Here is a 21,041-nt window from a genome sequence, read left to right on the forward strand (position 1 = left end):
CTCCCCGAGTCCACCGCGGCTCCCCGAGCCCATCTCCGCTCCCCCGCCGGCGGGGCGCGGTCCGAGCGTCCCCCCCGCGCCGTCCCCCGCCGCGGAGGCTCCGCCAGCGCGGCCCGGCCCGCCCGCTCCTGCGATGGCCGCCGCGCGGCCTCTGCCCGTAGCCAATATGGCGCTGGAGGCGCTTCCGGCCCAGCCCGGCGGCGGCGCCCAGTCCGCCGCTCCCAGCATGCTCCGCGCGGGGCCGGGCCGGGCCCAGAGCTGCCAAAATGGCCGACTTCGAGGACCGGGTGTCGGATGAGGAGAAGGTAGGGATGGGGGCCGCCCCTCTACGGTGGGCCGGCGCCCCTGCCCCTGCAGCACCCGCGGGCGGGGGGTGGCGGAGAGGTTAGCCCGGTGCTGGCGGGCCCATCTGTGGCCCGGCCTCCCGCCGCCTCGGGGCAGGCGGGCCCCCGAGACCGGCCGGGCCGCCGCTGCCTGGGGGAGAGGCCGGATCAGCGGTTACTTATCAGCGCAACGCTTTGCATTTCGATTTCCTTATTGCTTGGGTGCAGCTGGGGTGCCTCGGCGCGTCTTTGTGCATGAAAATATATTTTTCTGCTCTTCGGCTTTCCTTTCCCAGGTCAGCAAAGTTAGCGGCGTCTTTAGAAGGTGCTGTGCAACCTCTTCACTTCCAAAACTCCTCCAGAGCGTGTCTTCACGTTTTCTGCTTGCCCTAGCTGCTGACAGTAATTTTAATGTAGATCCTACAAGTTACACTGGATGGAAGGGACTAAGCAGAAGCAAATAGAGCAATATTTATTTTAGGAAAGGGAGAAGTGAACAGATTGTACCTCATGCGTAGGAATGTGGGAAAATTACAGTCTTACAAGCGGCACTTGAGTTTCATTTAACAAATGAAAAGGTCGCCTTTTCTGCTAGGCAATACTAGTTACCTACAAACGGTAGTTAAAAAATCCACCGTTACTCTTCCTTATGTCATAAAAATATTAAATTTAGGTTTTTGGTTTGTTTCTTAACGTTCTGAAGGGGGCATTAAGGATCCCATGAGTCTGGAGCCTGGTTTCACTTTTCCCTTAAACTGACAATTTCAGTTTCGGGACATTGACATTCACTGTGAAACAAGCAGATAGAGCTTTAAGGGCGTATTTCATCCTTTAATTAATATTTTAGCTGACATGAGCATTGTTTGAAATGAGTGTTCCAGAACAGAATTCATATGGTCTATAGCACATAACTGAAGTCTATCCAGTGGTGTATAAAATATTTTACCTGAAATGTCATTTGGCTGAATTTCATTTGAACTGCTAAAATTGAATTTGATGTGAAAATTAAAGCAAACTGAAGCTGTATCATCTGTGGGGTTATGATGGTACAGGGTTGAGAGCAAAGGAGGTGAAATAAATTGCCCTTGGCAATCTAGCAAGTCCTTGAAGAGCTGGAAGTAGAACTGGGGTCCCTGTTCGTAGGCTTACATCTAGGCTAGCTGTTTAGTCTGGGAGTGAGTCAGTGTTGCAAGAACCTGGAGTCACTAGGTGTTCTTTTTCCTCCTCCCACTGCATTCACCTGAAATCTGGAGTTCTTTCACACCACTTGTGGGGAAGGCTTGTCCTTTAAGACAAGGCTCTTCAGAACTACGTGTGCCCAGGTATTTATTTGTTGGAGTAGATGGGCTTTCGCTTGAAATCGGAGCCTACATTCTACTTGATGTCCTGGCTCAGGCAACCTAGATTCAGTTTAAAGTAGCTCCATGCCTAGCACAGGTAGACAAGGATAATCTTAAGCGAGGATCTGAAAAAGTAACGTGCAGCAAAGATTTACTATAGTATCCATTTTATAGCCATTCAGCTAGATCTAGAACTTTTACATATGTTTCCTTTTTTAAGTCTGAGTTTATCAATGCTTTAAAATCAAAGAAACAAATCAGTAGAGCAACAAAATTAATTCGTTCCATCTCCCCCCTCAGCCTCACCTCTTTATTCACTATGGGCATATTTTAGGTAAGCGAAGGGATTCATTTTAGTTTAAAGTCTACTGCGGTGTACCCTGTTGTCTAAGTTCATTCTGCTGCCATTTCGCCAGCTTAAACTAATGGTTGAGCAGCTTCCCTCTCAGACACTTTCCCCATTTTAGAAGCAGGAAGTTCATTTTGCGAGCATGTTGCAGAGCTACCTGAAATGGCAACGATGGCCAGGAAGTAGGTCAGTTTGCAGAAAGTCTTATTTTCATGCTTCTGCAAATGAACATCCTGCCAATCTGCTGACACCACTTTGAAACAAAACAACTCTGAAAACCAACAGCAGTTGAAATGCTTGACATTAGAATTAATTGCTCCACAGCCTGTTTGCTGTGCTCCACTCCCCATTTTAATAGTTTGACTTAAATGCTCTGTAGTTTATTGCTGCAGAAGGGAGGCAGGGCCAGGGATGCTTCATAGAAGTGAACACTTTTCACTTGCAGCGTTTGCTTTGTTTGTGGCTGGTTTTGTGACAATGTTTGATTGAAATGCAGAGTCGTTTCTGTGCTGATTTTATTTTTCCTTCCAAGTGGAAGAATCTGTGGAAGACTAAAAATCTCTCCTGTCATATTTAGTTTTTTTGCAAGGATCTGTTTATGAGACTCCATTGATCTAAAAGTCAACCTGTTAAAACAGTGGTCCCTCTTATGAGGGTTCCATGTACAATTCTGCAACCACAACGTTGTTGCATAAATTTATAAGATGCTACATTTTATGGCTTTTTAGAGGCCTTATTTTTCCATATGTTGAAGCACCTTATCAAAGGAAATCTGTTCATCTGGGGAGTTAATTTGCAGGATGTATTCTGGTGCAGTCCTCCCACTGAGCAGCGTGAAGTGGTGTGTATTTGTAAGCGCTTTAGCAGGGTGATACGCCTGGACTCGTGCTTAGGGCTTTCTTAGGAAAGCACATGGTGTCATTTCAGAAGTCTTTCAGCCATTTAGGGCTGGCTCTCGCAAAGTCCACAGAGGACATCAAGCAGCAGTGTCCCTCCTAATTACTGCTACGTTATCTTCATCACCATCCAGATTTCTGACAGTGAAATCTGACAAGATTATGGCAGCAATGTGTCCTAATTACAGTTCTTTAAATAGTGAAATTTTTCAGACAGTAAGAGCTACATTTTTAGGATTGCTGTATACTTACCAGTATTAGCTAAAAGCAGAAAATTAGGAGAAAATGGTGTGACATTCTGTATTGTATCACACAAGTTACTGACTTTTTAGGTTTTCATTTGTATTGCATAATTACTTATGGCATAAAGAATGTATATATATTTTTTGAAGCAAATGCTAATTTGGAAGACAGTCTCTTTTTATCTGAAGCTCAATCCAGTTAAGGCAGAGTTGTTACTTGATCCTGTTGAAACAAGGCAGTATAGCCTTTGTATAGAAGGGTCTTTTATTTCCCTTCATGGCTTGCTTTAAGTCATGTGACAAACAACACAGACAACAATTTCTAATTAAACCAGGGAAGACTGTTGAGAGAAGCAAGTTATTTACAGCTCTGGCAATAATTCAGCTGAAGTAGTTGGGTATATACACACTCCTTTGTTTTACTACTCAAAATGAAAGTAGAAGAAGTAATCAGAGTTGTAATGAGCACCGTTCTGCACTCATCTTCAATACATGTCTAGTTGAGCAAGAAAGGCTTATTGCACAGCTTTGTTAGCTGTGCTTATTGGAAGAAATGTGACGTTTTTATTACTCTAGGGGAGAGGTTTAATTTTGTGACATTTCCTGTTTCGAGTCTTCCAAAATGATTCTATTCCCTTTGGTCCTATGAAAACCATAAAAGATTTGATTATGAAAACCATAAACCCTTACTAGTTTCTACTGAATCAATACCTAGACCGCCTGAATCCTAACAATGCGAGATATGTATATTGGATTTCAGCACACAGTGCGGTTTTACTACTTTTAAGAAGAGAATGGGTTTTTCTTTCCCAGCTGCAAAGTTTGCAGACATTCAGGTATTTTCCTTACAGTGGGCCTTTTCAGGTAGTTATTGTGTCACCCACAGTTCACGTGCCTGAATTCTTCCACTGCTCTGACAGTTCATGGCTGGGCTACAGTACAGTTTCCAGTAAAATACTACTTCCAGATCAGAGGAGTAATGTGCCACAGAATGGCACAGGTGGTGTGTCTGCTGCTCAGGGTTAGAAGTGACCAGGGCAGCATTAGAGGATCAAGGGGAAAATAAAACAAACACAAAACCCACCAAAAAACCCCCAAAGAGCACCTGCTGAAATTTGGATGGTTTCATTTGGAGGCTCTGTCTGACTTCTCTGGTTCATTTTGGCACTTTACCTCACCTCCCCACTTGTGTCAGTTCCCAGCTTTTTCCTTTGTATGTCCATAGCACCTTCTGCACTCTGAGCACATCAGTGGCTTTTCAAAGTCCGTGAGGCATAATTAACTCTGGAGGCAGTCCCGTGGCAGTTGATGTAATTGATTTACTGCTCCACTTCTAGAGGGATCCGCCTCTCATCCTTCACGCGCCGTTTGCTGTGGGCAGTGGCATCTCCCTCAGCCAGCCGTCAGCCGCAAACAAGTTGCATCACAGGGCGTCCCGCAGGAGATGTCAGACACTCCTTAGCTGTGGGGTTGTGCTGTAGGTTTCCATCTAGTTACCATGTCACTTGCTGCAGTCATTTCTTACTCTTTCTATACCTGTATTTAGGTTTCTGATTACTGGCAACGATCAGGAAAAAACATTGTTGAGGAATGTCACCAAAAAGAGTGGCTAGCCAGCATTCCTGTTCTTTAGAGAAGTGGAGGTTGAACAGTTCACATTTTTACAGGTGCCCTTGTGAAGTTTGCGCTTCTTCCTGAGTCTGTTTGGGATTATTCTGCTCGGTTACACTGAAACAAATTTTACCTTATGAAACTGTTTCTGCTTTGACAATGCATGCCTGGATTTCCGCCTAAATGTGGCACTTCCTAACACTCGCAGAGTTGGCTTTGTTGGTGGATGGCTTCAGCGTAGGTTGCAGTACGTATGAACTCAGGAAATTGTCTTTTGTCTTTAGTTTAATTACTTTTCTGCTTCGTTGTAGGTGCGTATAGCTGCAAAATTCATCACTCATGCACCCCCTGGAGAATTCAATGAAGTATTCAATGGTAAGTGAATAAGGAAAAATGATGGGTGGTGCTTTCTTCAAGTTTCATCTATTATAAGAGTCTCAGTCTGTGTCACAATATACTGCTTTTAAGGCGAAGGAGTGGTGAGGGAAAAGTGTGCTGTCATTCTGTGACTACATAGGCTTTAATTCTTTTGATGTTTGCATTTGTACAGTTGAAAATGAGATGCATAAAGAGAAACGTTTGATCAAAAAATCCAATAACCTACCCGAACTCTCTCTTCTCCAGATGTCCGGTTATTGCTTAACAATGACAATCTTCTCAGGGAAGGAGCAGCACAGTAAGTACCAACCAGTATTTCAAACACAAGTCAAATTCCCAGAGATGCATGTGTTTCCTCACGCCCACCATTCTGTAACAAAGAGAGCCAGTTGTTGTATTGAGAGCAATCTTCTGTAGTTCCTTACCCCCCCAACAAAATAAATAATAAAAGGCATGGATGATTCTTTTTTAAAGCCCTAAATTGGAATTTGTGCTGTAGAGGCCATATAAAACTGACAGGAAGGCACTCTGCCAAAAAGTTTAACTCTGCAGCAGCAGGAATGTCTGATCTTGTTGGAGCATGATTTGTAAAGCAAGTGAAGCCTGAAATACTGAGTAATCCTTAGCTGAAGTTTAGAAAAAGAACTGCCCTCAAAAAAAAAAAAAAAGCTTTTAAAATATCTTGTTTACTTGCCCAGTCTCATCAGAAGGTGCTTAAAGGTTATGCACACAAGATTTTTGCTGCTAAGATTTTACTTAAAGCTAGGTGGCATGTCAGTCAGCAGGTCTTTACATAAGAAAATTGTTGTAAATATTAGTCTACTCGTTTGTTTACTTTGCTGCTGTCTAATTGTAGCTGGGGTGTTCCTGTTTTGCCCTGGCTTGCTCATATTCCCCCAGGCTGCCTACTGTTCTACTTTTGAACTCTGTGCTTCCCTGGTCATTAAATAAACCTGGCTTTAGACCGGGGATTTTATAGCTATCATCAATAAAAGGCGTTGAAAAATCCTTTAAGAGTGCTTGTGTGTATTATTTGCCAAATTAAGTTGAAATTTTCTGTAATATAAATCACACCATGTACTTGTTTTTGAGTCCAAATAAATGTGCATGTACAATAAAGTTCATGTTCTTTTCATTCTTAACAGTGCATTTGCACAGTATAACATGGACCAGTTCACTCCAGTGAAGATAGAAGGGTATGATGATCAGGTAAGAGAAAACTTTTATACTTGAGGTTTATGTTACTACACTGTGCAAAGACAATAAAAATGTTGCTTCATCAAGATGTTGACTAGTTTCATTCCACTCACAGGTTATCAGCTCTCCTCCTTCCCCCACACATTATTATATTACCAAACTTTTGCTCTCATAGAAGCAGCATGGGTGAAATGTTCTCAGAAATGGTCTGATACTGCCTAATAACTAATTCATTGCTCCTTGAGTAAAGCTCCATGCTGAAGTCGCTGGAATTCTACTTACAGTGTGAATGATTAAAGATTACTGTTTATTTAAAAGCTCACTCACAAATCCTTGTGTTGCTACCTGCGTACGGTTCCTACCAACAACCGGTAGCAGATTCTTAATAGTATTTTCTTTTTCATTTTCTCCATTTTTAATCCATTCTCAGCTACCCTAAAAAACATATGGTGTCTTTGACGATACCAAGCTAATACTAGCCAGTCTATGCCAGCAAAACAATTTTTTTTCTTTCTTTTTTTTGAGAACAAGCAGCAAGTCCTCCAGAAGATAGAAAGCTGGCCTGCCCAGCTGTTCTGTTCTCTGAGCCGAGTACTGACCTAGCTTTTCTGGTGTCCCAGATATGTCCGTGGCAGGCAGATATTTTTAAGAAAGCTGTCCATAGACATAGCTTTGACAAGCAAAAGTTACAGTACAACCTGCAAATAAAAAAAAAGTCAGTGTTTGAGCAGCCAGAGAATTATGGTGACTAAGACAAAGGAGAGGGAAGGTACAGCGCTGCTTTGTGTGTGCTTCAGTGTGTGTATGTTAGAAGTAGCCACATCTATATACCCTTCTTGACCAGAAGGAGAGCTATTGCAACACGGAACGTGACAATAGTAAATTCCAGAGTAAAATTCTTTGTTTCCCTTAGAAATGGGGAAGGAAAACAGCGAAAATAACTTTAAAAGCAAAACTAGCTGTTTCTATTGTGAGGATGTCCAACTTTAAGCTAAATATATACATTGTTATTATAATCCAGCCATTTCTGGGACAGAAGACTAGGTGCAATATTACTGTGAAGAGCAGAAAGTTTACCTACAGCCTCACTACAACTACTATTAGTTGAAATTATTACTGAAAGTCCCCGTTTCTGTATGTGATATTATAGCTCAGTAAAAGAAGCGGTTGAAACATCGATATCTATTCAGATAGTCAGGGAAAACCACAAACCAGCACATTTACACCAGCATAAGCATATCTTAATTTCCGTTTTTTTTACAGGTCTTAATCACAGAACATGGTGATCTGGGCAATGGCAGATTTTTAGACCCAAGAAACAAACTTTCTTTTAAGTTTGATCATTTAAGGAAAGAAGCAAGTGACCCCCAGCCGGAGGACACGGAATCAGCTTTAAAACAATGGAGAGATGCCTGTGACAGCGCGCTGAGAGCTTATGTGAAAGATCATTACCCCAACGGCTTCTGTACTGTTGAGTATCTGTCTTCTTTCACTGCAAGTTCATTGCTCTGTGGCAGGCAGGACCTTGTGGACTTCGTGCTGGGCAGTGCTGTTTGAATTCTCCATCCTCACTAGTGCTTTTGCTAACTTTGGAATAACAAGTTCCAAAGAGGGTGCAAATACCTTGGTGTGCACGCAGTGGTAAAGATGTACCAGACCTTATTTTTCATAGCCATGACTGCCAAGCACCGTAACGCCTGCAGTTAATAAAAAGGAGGCGTTAATGCACCTGCATGAGTGGAGGTGTTGGACAGTGTCATTAGTGGGACAGGTTCCCAGTGAGATGCCACAATAGCACGCCTCCACAGTGCTGCCAAGAACAGAAATTAAGAATGGCTTTCCTCAGCTCTTGGGCCTTTTTAACTCTTTTTCTAAATACAGGTTTATGGTAAATCTATAGATGGGCAGCAGACAATTATTGCCTGTATTGAGAGCCACCAGTTCCAGCCCAAAAACTTCTGGTAAGACTATTTCAACATAGTGTATTTTCTTCCTTGACTACTCCTCAAACCAACCCATCCTCTATGTCTTCTGACACAGTCTGAAGGGCGGGTAGGCTTGGGCTTCCTGAGAAGTTCTGCTTCTCAGCCTGCAGTGGGTTCACCTCGCAGCCCCCACGGCGCTTCCTAAAGCCGTCGGTGTGGCTGTCACCTGCCCAGAGTGAAGGGCCTTAGCGGGACGGGACAGGGACCCCCGTACGTGGTCAGAGCACGAGCACGCTGGGCTCGGCCGAACTGGAGCTGCGCTCTGTTCACCTGCGCAATTCAGTGCAAGGCACTGTAGTATTGGGCATAAGACAGAGAGAGCTCTTGTTAGTTTGGGTCTTCTTAGAGCTTTTTGGAAATAGTTTTCATGCTTTGTTTGTCTGTAGGAATGGTCGTTGGAGATCAGAGTGGAAGTTTACCATCACACCGCCAACGGCTCAAGTGGCTGCAGTGCTCAAAATCCAGGTGAGTTACTTTTTCTGGCAATAACAGGAGAAGCTGCATTGTGCTTCTCTTACACAAATGCATTCGACTCAGAATGAGATGCTGAGGTACAGCCGAGATGTCCTTCTCAAGTCCGGATGCTATTAAACTATACAATTTGAGGAATTAATTCTTAAATCTGGTGGTTTGGACATCATCTACAATCTGGCCTGTGGTTTATTATGTAGCATTACCCACTGTGCCTCCAAGTCTGCTTCACTTTATAGGGCTAAAACCTATACCATGAATTCTTTTATAATTGCTCTTATTTCAACTCTAGGCGTTAACATAATCTTGAACAGTCTTGACAAAGAATGAAACCTTTTAGAAAATCCATCCTGCTTTTAGTCTCCACGTAAGCAGAGAAGACTGGCACAGCAGTGCTGTTGTGCCATTCTGGTAGCATTTGGGGGCTCTAGGGATTATGAAATGAGTGTTAATGATAACCTGCATTTTGTCTCTTTGTTCAGGTTCATTACTATGAAGATGGCAACGTTCAACTGGTTAGTCATAAAGATATCCAGGACTCTGTACAGGTTTCAGTAAGTATGCTAAAAGATTTTTTTTTAAGATAAAGCAACTGTTCTATTTCTTAAACATCTCGTGAAGCATACACTGCTATGACTGCATTCTCTTGATTTTAATGTAATTTTAGGGTGACTAGTCAGTGTTGTCGTAGTGTTTAGAGTTACGTGGGAAACCCAGATTCTCAACTGCTTGAAGTTAGAGTGTGCTAGAAAGCATAGTCTGTACTGGAACACTTGTCTGTCGAGTTCCAGTTAAAGAGGGCAGAATGTGCTTTTCCATCTATACACAAGGGAACGAACAGTAAGAGCAGTGTACAAGGGAAGGTACAAAGTCCGGTACTACAGTAGATGGAGCAGCAGTCACAAAATCCCTGATTGTACCACGAAGGTTTGCTTCCCTGCTGCGCACTAGGGTGCAGTCCGGGTTCAGTTTGGAGCACGAGCTGCAGCCAGCATGTGCCCCTGTCTCCAAAGGAACCTGGCTGCAGACACGGGGCGGAGCTGCTGGTGTTACCCACTTCATCTAGCTCAGCCTATCGTTTGAGAAGAAATCTGTTAAGTAGCTTTTGTAAGTTGCTCTAAAACATATAAAAATGTATTTTTCCCTTTGTAGAGTGATGTCCAGACAGCTAAGGAATTTATTAAGATAATAGAAAATGCAGAAAACGAGTATCAGGTAAGATCAGTGGTGGCTAAATACACATGATGGAATCATATCAGTCTCCATTTTCTGTTAATGGAAACATGGAAAATTGACCTCCAATTCTGTTTCTGGCTGAATGTGGTATTGACTGTAAGAATTACGTAGAAGAGGGCAGTAGCAGTTGTTTAAATAAAGAACATAGTCATCAAGCTGTGTGTAATTAATAATCAAGTTTGCTGTATAGTTATTTTAAAGGGTTACAAATGGTGCCTGGAACAAGCATGGAAGGGCAGTGAGTGAGTCTAAATGTTTTCCTCTGCAACAGTTAAAAATACTGAAGAGGAAACTTGTGTGACAGCGTGACAGCTTTTTACGTTGTCCCAGCCTGTGTGCGAGGAGACTCGGTGCAGAAAAGGCGATGAAGCACCTGAGGAGACACTGCCACGTTCACAGGGCACTTGAACAGAAACCCTTGCACTTCACACACGCTGGTGCCTGCATTTTAATTCAGTTAATAGTGTGCCTTCGCCTCGTAGGAAGGGTTTGGGGCGTTCTGGAGTACCTTACTCCTGTCGTAACTGAACCTACTTGCCGTTGCAGACCGCGATCAGCGAGAACTACCAGACTATGTCAGACACCACTTTCAAAGCCTTACGCCGGCAGCTGCCCGTCACCCGCACCAAGATCGACTGGAACAAAATCCTCAGCTACAAGATTGGCAAAGAAATGCAGAACGCTTAATGCGGAAATGCGGAGGTTTATGAAATGTTTGTGTGCAAAAAACAAATGTGGTCCTATGCCAAGTAGATGGTTTCTAAACCAGTGCAGCATTTTTCTAGGGCTTTCAAAGTTAACAGGTTTTCTAGCCTCAGAGAGAACTGTGGAACAAATAGTGTTGTCTTTGTGTTTTGTGTTTCCTGCCACATAAACTTCCTGTCGTGACTGCATTTACTGATAGGTCAGTTGAATTAAGCCACATTCATGGCTCAGACGCGTAGCTGTTCTCACTCACCAGTTGTACTGGTTGGAAAACTTCCTAGCTGGAAAAGCCCTATTACCAACCCAGCGGAGGGTGCAGAGCGTTCCCCCGCCCGCGTACAGCTCTCCAGGTACCCAGCAAGTCTGTCCGACCTGCCAACAGCTCCAGGCGCTCTGCTGCGAGATAGAGTCGCGCAAAAGACAGCGAGTCCTGAACCCTTACTGCTGACCACAGAGCAAAAACCTGCAGGCTCAGATTTTACTGTACCAAATGAGTTTACAGGATCCTTTACAGAAACCCCCACGCAGCCAGCTCTTCCAGGGACGTCATTTTTTTTTTTTTTTAAATCTGAAGATTTGAGCCATGTTCCCTAAAAGTGAACATTTTTGCTCTCCCCTCCCTCCTGTATGTACGGTTATCAGACATCTGCGTTTTTACAGATCTACAAGTTCCGGGGTTGAATTACTGCTGCTCCATGTAGGCTGTCTGGTGATTAAAAATGCAAATGTCTACAGAATAATAGGTATGTTGTGCTTTAATGCTTTGTGGCAGGTTCATAGAATTTGTATCACAGGTGTATGGATGGATAGTGTACAAAATAAATAAACTTGCACCAAAGTGAGAGAGAAAACCTTTCCATTTTGTCTCAGTTGTGGCCAGTTTCTTGTCATACTTAAGGGGGTTTTGAAATTAATCTCTTCATTGCTCTCTAAATGCTTACCCTGTGTTACTCTTTTTTTCTGTAAAATCAGAAATGGCAGTTCCGTTCCCCACCTCTCGTGGGGGGAGGTTGAGGGGGCACACGTGTGCTTTTCTCAGAACTCAGAACGTGGATTCACTGCGGAATGAAGCCCCTTTGGGGAACTCCCTGGGCTTTGTTTGCACCTGGTTACCTCTGGCCTTCCTGCAGGTTCTGGTTTTTAAACTGGCTGGTGTCTTCCTATTTTTAAAAACAGAGAGGAAGGGGGTGGGCAGGTAGGGATGGGACTGGTGTGCATTACACTTCATGTTTTGCACAGTAATACCACAAAATGCGTGCGTCTATCCTTTGTGAGAAGTTTTGTCTAAATAAAATGTATTTGTATCTGCTGTTGAGACTGACCCTTGGTCCTGCAGGCCTCCTCTGTACCGCATAGTCTGGCAGAAATACACCGCTCTTTGTTTTAAAGCCATTTGTGTCTGTTCTTGCGTGGTCTCGCTTCTCTTGGTGCCCAATGGCGGCAGATCTGCAGGACGGGGTGGGGGGGTGTTGCGTGCAAACCCCCTGGTGACGCCCCCACCCTGGCACCCGGAGCAGGGAACTGGAGGCCTGAGGGCTCCCAGATGAACAGAAAACCAGTCGCACAGCTCTGATGAAGCACCTCACCCCGGGGAAAGCGGTGGGCGAGGTTCCTCCGCTTGTCACCTGAGCCCTGCTGGGCCGCACCCACCTCTTGTACCCCTCCTCTCCTTGCACCCCTCCTCTCCTCGTACCCTTCCTCTCCTCGCACCCATTTTCTCCTTGTACCCCTCCTCTCCTCTCCTCGGCTGGTGCTGCACAAAGCAGGTCTGGAGGATCCGGAGCTGCTCAAGGACAGGGCTCTGCCAGCCGGTGTTTGGACAAGGGTTTCCTCCCTGCACGGGTGCCAGGAGGAGATGAAAGGTTACGTGGGTGAGGGCCCAAGGTGCGTGGCCCTGGTCCATCCCGACAGGCGCCGCAGCAATCCCAAGAACGTGAAGCCGACGCGGGTCCAGATAAGGCTGGGCACACAACCGGGCTTTTATCTGCCTCAAGGCTAGTCCTGTCCCGCTCCGGGTTAGTTACACTGTAAGTAGTTCACTTGTTCCGGCCTTAAGACCGGCTCTATCTCTTTGTTCTTCTCCAAATCTTTAGCTAATCATCCTCTAGGCCGCTCATTGCCTGCCTGCCTCCCGGCCCTTCTCCCCCACCAGCCTTCTCTGCAGCCGGCTGCGCTGGCCCAGCCCCAGCCCCTTCCCAGCTCTTAGTCCCTGGCGTGTCCCCTGGCCCCCGGGGCACTAAGCAATGCCCCAGAGGCAACCTAATCCTCCAAGCCACTGGCTACTGTCTGCTGGAGACCAGAGGCTTCAGCGGCGACTGAGCCCAGCTCTGGCACAGCCTGTGTCCCGGGCTGGCTCTGCTGAGCATACCAAAGCCAAAGCCTGGCCCAGGTGGGTCTCAGCGAGCAGGCACTGGAGCTTGACTGAGCTGGGGGGACAGAGCCAGCCGAGCGCGGTGGGACGGGCCCAGCTGGCCCAGAGACAGCAGCCGGGTTGCCCAGCGAGGACAGAGCTTTCCTCTCAGTTTGCAAGACCAAAGCGCAAAGCTGCAGGATTCTGCCTGCAATACCTGACAGAAGGACTAACAAGCAACCTCTCCAAAGGCAGCACCCCCATTTTTCAAGCCTCAGAGCAACCTGCGAGGGGCCCTACACCATCACGGTCCGTCAGCCACCTCCAGACAGCAGCGGGTCAGCAGCAGAGCCTGGGGCAGAGGAAAAGCCACCCAAGCTAAGGGGGGACAACAGCAACTTACCCCCACAGCCTCGGGCCACAGGCACGGCGAAAGCAGCACCGTGAGCAGTCCCAGGGACCTGAGCTTTACAGAAGCAGGTCGGGGCTCACCATCCTCCCCAGGCAGGCTGGAGGGGGACAGCACGGGAAACCAGAGACACAGAAACCAGCTCTTCCTGCTGCTGCCCTAGTTCGAGAGCGGCCGTGGGAGCTGTGGCAGCCCCTGCCTTCGTCACTGGACAGAGCGATGGACCTGGGCACTTCCTTGCCCAAGCCCCTGCCCCCCCCCTTGCTGGCAATCGCTGCCGGGGGGGTGACAACCAGCCCAGACCGTTGACAGTCATCACCTCGGCTCTCCCCGGCCCGCAACCACAGCCTGGCTCGGGCATGTGCCCCTCGCTCTGGAGTAGCCCTGCAAGGGGGGGGGTGCGCCCCTCGGGGTCCCGCCAGCCCCCACCCCAGCCCCTCTGCACGCAGCCGGGGCAATTCCCGTGACCGTGGGGATCCCGCAGCCGGGACCCTCAGTGGGGTGCAGGACCCCGGGCGAGGCTCCCCCCTCCCCGGGTACGGGCCGATGATGCGGGCAGGAGCCGCCCACCCCAGCCCCGGCCGGGCGGGCCCGCAGGGTGCACAGCCGCTTTCGCTTTCGTTTCTCGCTGCTGAGCCAGTCCCAGCCCAGCCCAGCCCAGCTCGGCTCGGCTCGGCTCAGGCCGGCTCAGCTCAGTCGGCTCAGCTCGGCTCAGCCATGCCGCGGTTCAGCGTGGCGGAGAGCAGGCAGTGGGGGGATCAGTTCGTGCGGTTCCTGCGGGACACGGGCCGGCAGCAGGAGAGCCAGCGGGACACGCTGCGGAGCATCTACAACCAGGAGTTCCGCGGGAGGTGAGAGCCCTCGGCCAGACCCGGGCAGCCTCGGCCCCCCCGGCCAGCATGGGCCGGTGCCTGGCCACCATCACTGGGCATCGCCCATTCCCCTGGCCAGCATGGCCAGTGCCCGGCCACCATCACTGGGCCCCAGCCAGCATCGCTGGGGCTTCCCGTGGGGGTGCCAAGGCGGCTCCAGCCGGGAGCGGGGTGTGAGGGTAGCGCTGGGGCACACGTGGGGCCTTCAGGGACTCTCCTGCATCCCCAGCCTGGGTGGGATGGGGGGGCCTGTGCTTTCTGAGCAGTGAGGACCACCTGGACCAGTGAAACCCGAACGCAGGGGCCATGCTCTCGCCAGGTACGGCTCAAACAGAGCAGCATTGCTGGGGAGGCTCGTGTGCTGCTGGGCTGCGGCTGCAGCGAGAGGCTGAGCTGCCTCCCCTCATGCCCCCAAGCCCCTCCACCTCACCACAGCCTTGCTGGGATGTTCCCCAGCTGCACGGGCCCCCCAGCCGCTGCCTGGGCACGGCCTCGGACACCCGCTGCCCGCCACGCTCCCCTCCTCGCCCCACTGACACCGGTCACGCTGGCCCTTGTGCAACATCACTGCCGTTAATCATTGGCAAAGCCGGGGTTCAGCCCGCTGGCGGGCGGGGGGACGTGCCCTGGGGTGCGGGAGGAGGTACCTGGGGAGGCATCGCTGTGGGGGCACAGGGGCCGTGCCTTGGGGGAGCCCCAATCTGTGCCGGCTCAGCCCCTGGGGCTGGGGGGGGGGGCTGACCCCTCTGGATGGCATCTTCTGTCGAGGATCTGGGGATGGGGACATGTCCCTGCCCTGCTGCCACTTGTGCGCTGGCAGGGACAGGCAGCGATGTCGTGGCACAGCTGGAACAACCACGCCGCAGCGTGGGACAGCTGGAGCAGCCCGTGGGGGTGTAACAGGGGCTGGTGAAAAGCCCCAGCCCTCCTCCCTCTCCCGGGACAGAGGCGAGTCACCAGAGGGTCCCATGCCCCAGCCTCAGTGTCCCTCTCCACCCTCCCTTCCTGCTCTCCTTCCCTCTGCTGCCGCTGCCCCTGGCAGCCCATGCAGAAAACTCCCTCCCTTGTCTGTGCAGGACCGATACAAAAATGCCCAACTTCTCCTGCATCTTGTACGCGCTGAAGGTGACCCACCGGGTGCAGGTGCACGGGGAGTCAGTGCACTTCAAGAAGGTGAGGGAGGCCCCGGGCTGGGGCAGCAACTCCGGTGCCCACTGGGACTGGCTCTGCAGGAGCCCCAGGCCCCTGGCAGGACCCTGGGGGCCGCGCTGATGCCGGTGGCTCCTCGCAGGAGAAGAGGCGCGTGGTGGTGGCAGACCAGTACCGGAGACCCCGTGGGAACACGACGGCCTCGGCGTCCACATCCGCCTCAGGGCAGCAGCCCAGCTCCAGTCCGCAAGCGCCCCAGAGCCGCGCCAAGAAGTGGTACGACCCTGCCCACGCCTGCGCCAGCACGGCCCCGGGGACCCCCCACCCCGGCTGGGAGAGCCTGACCCTCCTTCCTGCAGGGCCAAGTTCATCTGCGGGAAGCACGGGGTAGAGATCGTCTCGGAGCACGACCAGGGCAACGGGCGCATCCGCTTCCCGGTGGTGCCCCGCAAGCCCCGCACAGTCACCGTCCTGGTGCAGAACCACGGGGCCGAGGCTGTGACGCTGCGGCGGTGCCAGCCGCGCCGGCGCGTGCGGGAGTTCTCCTTCACGGACGAGCAAGGCGTGACACGGGGCCAGTCCCTGCTGCTGCACCCAGGTAGTGCCCCAGCCCCTGCCCCACACCCTACCCCACCAGGGGAGATGCAGGACCCAGCTCTCGCCCCTCTGCCCCGCAGGCGGCTCGTACCCCATCCAGGCGCGGTGCCTGGCCACCTGCAATGGCTACTTCCATGCCGTGGTGGTCTTTGAGTTCACCAAGGAGCCGGACGAGCCCTTCAGCATCGGGCGCTTCATCGCTGCCGTCGCCGAGAGCAAGCTGGCCAAGGACCTGGGGCCCTCGGCGCCTTTCCAGCCTTACCAGTCCAGCCTCCAGCAGCCTGTCACCGTCATCACCGAGGACGGCATCCCCCCTGACGGGTATGTGACGGGCGTCACCGCTGCCATCCCGCGCGGAGGGCTCCAGCCTGTTCTCCAGTCAGGACAAGGCTCAGCTCCTTGGGACCCGGCCATTGGGCACCCTGGCACCACGCTTCATCCCCGTGCAATGGCTGGGGACAGGGAGGCTGGGGACACCAGGGAGGCTGGGGACACCGGGGAGGCTGGGGACACTGGGGAGGCTGGGGACACCCTGCTTGCCAGGGCCACGGGTGGTTGCTGCCCGGGGGGGGCCCGTCCCTGCGGCACTGCTGTCCCCTCCATCCAGCTCCCTGAAAAACAAACTGGAGAGCGAAATCCCTCTGGACACCTATGACTACCTGAAGAGCCTCAAGGACGCGATCCTGCGCGGACCCAGGGCCAGCTCTGGCTGGGCTGACATGCAGTGAGTGCCGAGGGGTGGGGGCAATGCTGCCTCCCGCCTGCTGCCCCTTGACCGAGGTGTCCTCGGGGCACGGTGACGTCCCGGCTGCCCGCAGGTCGCTGCTGGAGGCCCCTCTGCAGCCTGAGAACTACCAGCAGAAGTTCCAGCTGCTGCTGCACCTGGAGGAGATCCAGATGGAGGTGGACATCCGGCGCTACGACATGCAGGACGTGACCATGGTGCAGGACAGGGCGCTGCTGGTCCTTGACGTGCGTAGGGGAGGCCGGCGGGGCGGGGGGGTGCTGGGGCTCCTGGGGTGCCCACCATCACACCAGCTGTCCGGTGCAGGTGCCCGGTGTGGCCGAGAGCCGCCCGTCCGTGCTGAAGGGGGACCACCTCTTCGTCCACCTGAGCAGCGAGCGGGACCACTCCCCGCTCGTCCGGTACAAGGGCTACGTGCACGGTGTGGAGCTGGAGAAGGTCAGGCTGGGCTTCTCCTCCAAGTGAGTGGTGGCCGGGCTGGCAGGGCCCCGGCAGCCCCGCTCGGACATGCCGAAGGCCGGGCACAGGCTGGGAAGGGCTGGGATGGGCCTGGGGGAGCGTCCCCGTGCCCTGCTCACACCGCTCCTTCCCAGGCTGCAGAAGAAGTTTGTGAACAACCTGAAGTTCGACGTGACCTTCACCTTCAACCGGCTGCCGCTGCAGGTCCAGCACCGGGCTGCAGCCCTGGCCATGCAGCGTGGCTTGTCCGGGCTCCTCTTCCCCTCCAGCTCCTGCCACCAGTCCCTCTTCACAGGCACCTTCCAGCCCCGGTGAGTCCCCGTGCCTGCGGGGCAGGAGGGGACGGGGGGACAGGAGGGGACGGGGACCCGGCACGCTCAGCCTCCACCCCCACAGGTGGTTTGACCGCAAGCTGCAGGCGAACGAGGAGCAGTGCAGAGCCGTGACACACATCGTGACAGGGATGTCCAGGCCAGCGCCGTACCTCATCTTCGGCCCCCCTGGGACTGGCAAGACGGTCACTTTGGTGGAAGCCATCAAGCAGGTGAGCGGCCGGTGCCCAAGGTCCAGCCCCAAGCCTACCCCGGCCCATGGGTCTCAGTGCCGTCGCCCCCCGCTCCCCCCTAGGTGTGGACGTGCTTCAAGGACACCCGGATCTTGGCCTGTGCCCCTTCCAACAGTGCCACAGACCTGCTGTGCCAGCGCCTCATCAAGGACATCGCCCCCCGCTACATCTACAGGCTTGTCGCCAACTCCAGGAGCTACCAGGAGGTGCCTGCTGATATCAGGGTAGGTCCTTGTACCCCGCGGCACGTTGGGGGCCCCTGGGGGGAGCAGCGTCCCACCGAGCGCCTGGGTTTCAGTCCTGCTGCAACTGGGACGACGAGCAGAGCTGCTACGTGTACCCCAGCAAGGAGCATCTGCAGCGCTACCGGATCCTCATCACCACGCTGGTGACCGCGGGAAGGTCAGAGGACTGGGGATTGTCCCCACCACCCACGGCAGGGGGACCCAGGGGCTGCCTGGCATCCAGGCTGGGGTGCAGCAGGGAGGGGAGGAGGGTGGGGAGCAGGGGGGACCCCCGCTCTGGGGGAGGACAAACATGAAGGTGAGGGGAGGAAGGACATCCAGCCGGGGCAGGGATGCCGAGGCAGCCTCTTTCCACCTCTCCCCCAGGCTGGTGTCAGCCAACTTCCCCCCAGGGTTTTTCTCCCACGTCTTCATTGATGAGGGCGGCCAGGCCGTAGAGCCAGAGAGCGTGGTCGCCATCGCGGGTGAGTGCTGCCCACCAGCTGTCTCGGGGACCAGCGTCTGCATGGCCTGGGGACGCCCCCGTCCCCTGCTGAGCTCCCCCTCTGTGCCCAGGGCTTCTGAGTGCCATGGACCAGGAGACCAACCCCAACGGGGGGCAGCTGGTGCTGGCAGGAGACCCCCAGCAGCTGGGCCCCATCCTGAGGTCGCCGCTGGCCATCGAGCACGGCTTGGGTGAGCGGGGAGAGGGGTGGGAGCGCTGCCGGTGCCCAGGGCCAAGCGGCCTTGCAGCGAGCCACGGGGTCTCGCTGGGCGCAGGCACCTCGCTGCTGGAGAGGCTGATGCTGCACAACCCCCTGTACAAGAAGTCGAGCGGAGGGTACGACCCGCAGTTCGTCACCAAACTGCTCTGGAACTACAGGTGGGGACGGGGCCGCTCTGCTGCGTGCGGCTCGGCGCAGGATCTGGGAGCGCGCCCGCTGGGTGTGCGGTGCCCGGGGGGGTGCTGGGGACACGTGGCATCTGCCCCGGGCACTGTTCTGCTTCTGCCAGGTCCCACGAGACCATCCTCAGGATCCCCAACGAGCTCTTCTACGACAGCGAGCTGAAGGCCTGCGAGAGCGACGAGCTCGACGTCCGGAGTCTGTATTGCGCCTGGGAGGAGCTTCCCAAAAAAGTGAGGGGGGCAGCAGGGAGGGAGGAGCCCTGAGTCGCAGGCAGGGCTGAGCCCAACGCTTGCCACCCCCAGGGCTTCCCCGTCATCTTCCACGGGGTTTGCGGGGAAGAGCAGAGAGAGGCCAAGAGCCCCTCGTTCTTCAACACGGCGGAGATCGAGGTGCTGGTCCACTATCTCAAGAAGCTGCTGCAGAGCCAGGGCAAGGGGGGCTGCCCCCGTGTCTCGCCCAAGGAGGTCGGCATCATCTCTCCCTACAGGAAGCAGGTGAGAGGCAGGGACAGGCGGAGACTCCACCCCCGGGGGACACGGGACGGGTGGGCAGCCCTGGGGCTGGCACATGAGGGTGGCTCCATGCTGCGCATCCCCCCCCAGGTGGAGAAGATCCGAAAAGCCGTCACCTCCCTGGACCCCGTCCTGCGGGCGCTGCCGGACATCAGCCTGCTGAAGGTACGGTCCTGGGCACAGGGGGAGAGGAGCCCACCCCACCGCGGGTGAGGGACCCCCGCCAGCCCCAGCCTGGGGGTGGTCTGCGGCCCCTCAGCTGCTGCCCCCGCCCCAGGTGGGCTCCGTGGAGGAGTTCCAGGGCCAGGAGCGGCGCGTCATCCTCATCTCCGCCGTGCGCAGCTGCAGCGAGTACTTCCCGCTCGACGAGACCTTCAATCTGGGCTTCCTCAAGAACCCCAAGGCACTGTGCTGCTCCCTGGGCACCCCCCACTCCCTGCTGGTGCCTGCACCCAGGGCGGGCTGGGGCGGGGGCTGAAGCCTCACCCTTGCTTTTCTTTTCAGCGGTTCAACGTGGCCATCACCAGGGCCAAGGCTCTGCTGATCGTGGTGGGTAACCCGGCCGTGCTCAGCAAGGACCAGCACTGGCACAGGTGAGCCTGGCACCCGCCCTTCCCCGCTGGGCCAGTGCAGGCAGCGGGGCCAGTGCCCCCTCCTGCCCACGCTGCCCTCGCTCTGCGCCCGCAGGTTCCTCGGGTACTGCAGGGAGGAGGGTGGCTACACGGGCTACCCCTACGAGGACGAGAGCCCGGCCGAGGACGGCCTCGCCGCCGACCTCCACGCGCTGTGCCTCGGCAATTAGCAGCCAGGTGAGCGGGGCGGCTTCTCCCGCAGTGAGGGTGACAGGGCTGAGGGGTGCAGGTCCCCTCGCGAGTCAGGGGACATCTCTGCCATGGGGATTCTCGGCAGGAAACCTGCCTGGGAAAGGAGGAGAAGCCCCGTGGAGCTCCAGCACCCCCCAGCACCCCCTGGCCTGCCTCTGCTCTCCCCTGCTGCATCCCCGAGCCTGCAGCAAGGGCGTCCCACCGGCCTTCGCTGCCACGGACCACGGGGCAGCCCCCTCCTCCCGCAGAGCGGGACCGCGGCAGCGCCGCGCTGGGACCACTCGCCCTTTTTAAGTTTTTGATACGTCCATGTCAAACCAGTTCTCTGTGACTGGTCTCACCATTCAGTGAACGGCTCCAAAGAGCATCGCTGGGCGCGCAGGGGAGCTCAGCGCTGCCGCGGTGGGGGAGCGAGGAGCAGGCAGGGACCCCGCCGGGCTCAGGCTGAGCTCCCCTCCAGGCAGCTGCCTGGCCCGAGAGCTGCCACACTTCACTTTTGTTTCCCTGGAATAAAGGTTTAGAGAAAAATGATGTATCGATGTCGTGTTCTGGGGCTCTGCTGCCACAGTTGGGGTGCGGGCGCAGGGCCAGGCGTGCTGCAGGCCTGCCCCAGGATGGCTGCAGGGGAGAGATGGCTCCAGCCACGGCTGCAGCCCCCGTCACGCCGGGGAGGACTGGGCACAACTGGGAACTC

At 53.6% G+C, this 21,041-nt stretch overlaps 2 protein-coding genes across 5 annotated transcripts; both read left to right on the top strand.

The window, feature by feature from the left end:
• The first annotated feature begins 139 nt into the window (after positions 1-139).
• On the top strand, positions 140-11,592 carry CAPZA1 (capping actin protein of muscle Z-line subunit alpha 1). The gene is made up of 10 exons (XM_074850526.1): positions 140-305; positions 5,073-5,136; positions 5,386-5,437; positions 6,285-6,348; positions 7,600-7,806; positions 8,218-8,297; positions 8,708-8,786; positions 9,275-9,346; positions 9,945-10,007; positions 10,575-11,592. Exons 1-10 carry the CDS (start codon positions 267-269, stop codon positions 10,713-10,715), a joined length of 861 nt encoding a protein of 286 aa, XP_074706627.1. The 5' UTR covers positions 140-266; the 3' UTR covers positions 10,716-11,592.
• A 2,545-nt stretch (positions 11,593-14,137) lies between these two features.
• MOV10 (Mov10 RNA helicase) lies at positions 14,138-20,875 on the top strand. 4 transcript variants are annotated; one of them, XM_074849971.1, is made up of 22 exons: positions 14,138-14,343; positions 15,441-15,537; positions 15,656-15,789; positions 15,873-16,111; positions 16,191-16,431; positions 16,718-16,834; positions 16,929-17,082; positions 17,162-17,316; positions 17,449-17,625; positions 17,711-17,858; positions 17,942-18,103; positions 18,178-18,281; positions 18,491-18,588; positions 18,680-18,799; positions 18,884-18,986; positions 19,118-19,241; positions 19,314-19,505; positions 19,614-19,688; positions 19,801-19,926; positions 20,028-20,116; positions 20,211-20,332; positions 20,433-20,875. In XM_074849971.1, exons 1-21 carry the CDS (start codon positions 14,210-14,212, stop codon positions 20,323-20,325), a joined length of 2,904 nt encoding a protein of 967 aa, XP_074706072.1. In that variant the 5' UTR covers positions 14,138-14,209; the 3' UTR covers positions 20,326-20,332; positions 20,433-20,875. The 4 variants fall into 4 exon arrangements, with proteins under 4 accessions (XP_074706072.1, XP_074706069.1, XP_074706071.1 ...); XM_074849968.1 differs by having other exon boundaries at positions 18,491-18,799; positions 18,884-19,241; XM_074849970.1 differs by lacking the exon at positions 14,138-14,343 and adding an exon at positions 14,364-14,683 and having other exon boundaries at positions 18,491-18,799; positions 18,884-19,241.
• Positions 20,876-21,041: the final 166 nt, after the last annotated feature.

The sequence above is a fragment of the Strix aluco genome, chromosome 25 (assembly GCF_031877795.1).
Source record: "Strix aluco isolate bStrAlu1 chromosome 25, bStrAlu1.hap1, whole genome shotgun sequence".
Taxonomy (NCBI): Eukaryota; Metazoa; Chordata; class Aves; order Strigiformes; family Strigidae; genus Strix; species Strix aluco.

What these genes read in the sequence shown, in the direction of transcription:
- CAPZA1 (XM_074850526.1), top strand. Translation starts at nt 267, where the DNA reads ATGGCCGACTTCGAGGACCGGGTGTCGGATGAGGAGAAG. An exon ending in CTGCAGTGCTCAAAATCCAG is followed by an intron (nt 8,787 to 9,274) that starts GTGAGTTACTTT and finishes CTCTTTGTTCAG; the next exon opens with GTTCATTACTATGAAGATGG. An exon ending in ATGCAGAAAACGAGTATCAG is followed by an intron (nt 10,008 to 10,574) that starts GTAAGATCAGTG and finishes TTGCCGTTGCAG; the next exon opens with ACCGCGATCAGCGAGAACTA.
- MOV10 (XM_074849968.1), top strand. Translation starts at nt 14,210, where the DNA reads ATGCCGCGGTTCAGCGTGGCGGAGAGCAGGCAGTGGGGGGATCAGTTC. An exon ending in CAGAGCCGCGCCAAGAAGTG is followed by an intron (nt 15,790 to 15,872) that starts GTACGACCCTGC and finishes TCCTTCCTGCAG; the next exon opens with GGCCAAGTTCATCTGCGGGA. An exon ending in GGCCATCGAGCACGGCTTGG is followed by an intron (nt 18,800 to 18,883) that starts GTGAGCGGGGAG and finishes CGCTGGGCGCAG; the next exon opens with GCACCTCGCTGCTGGAGAGG.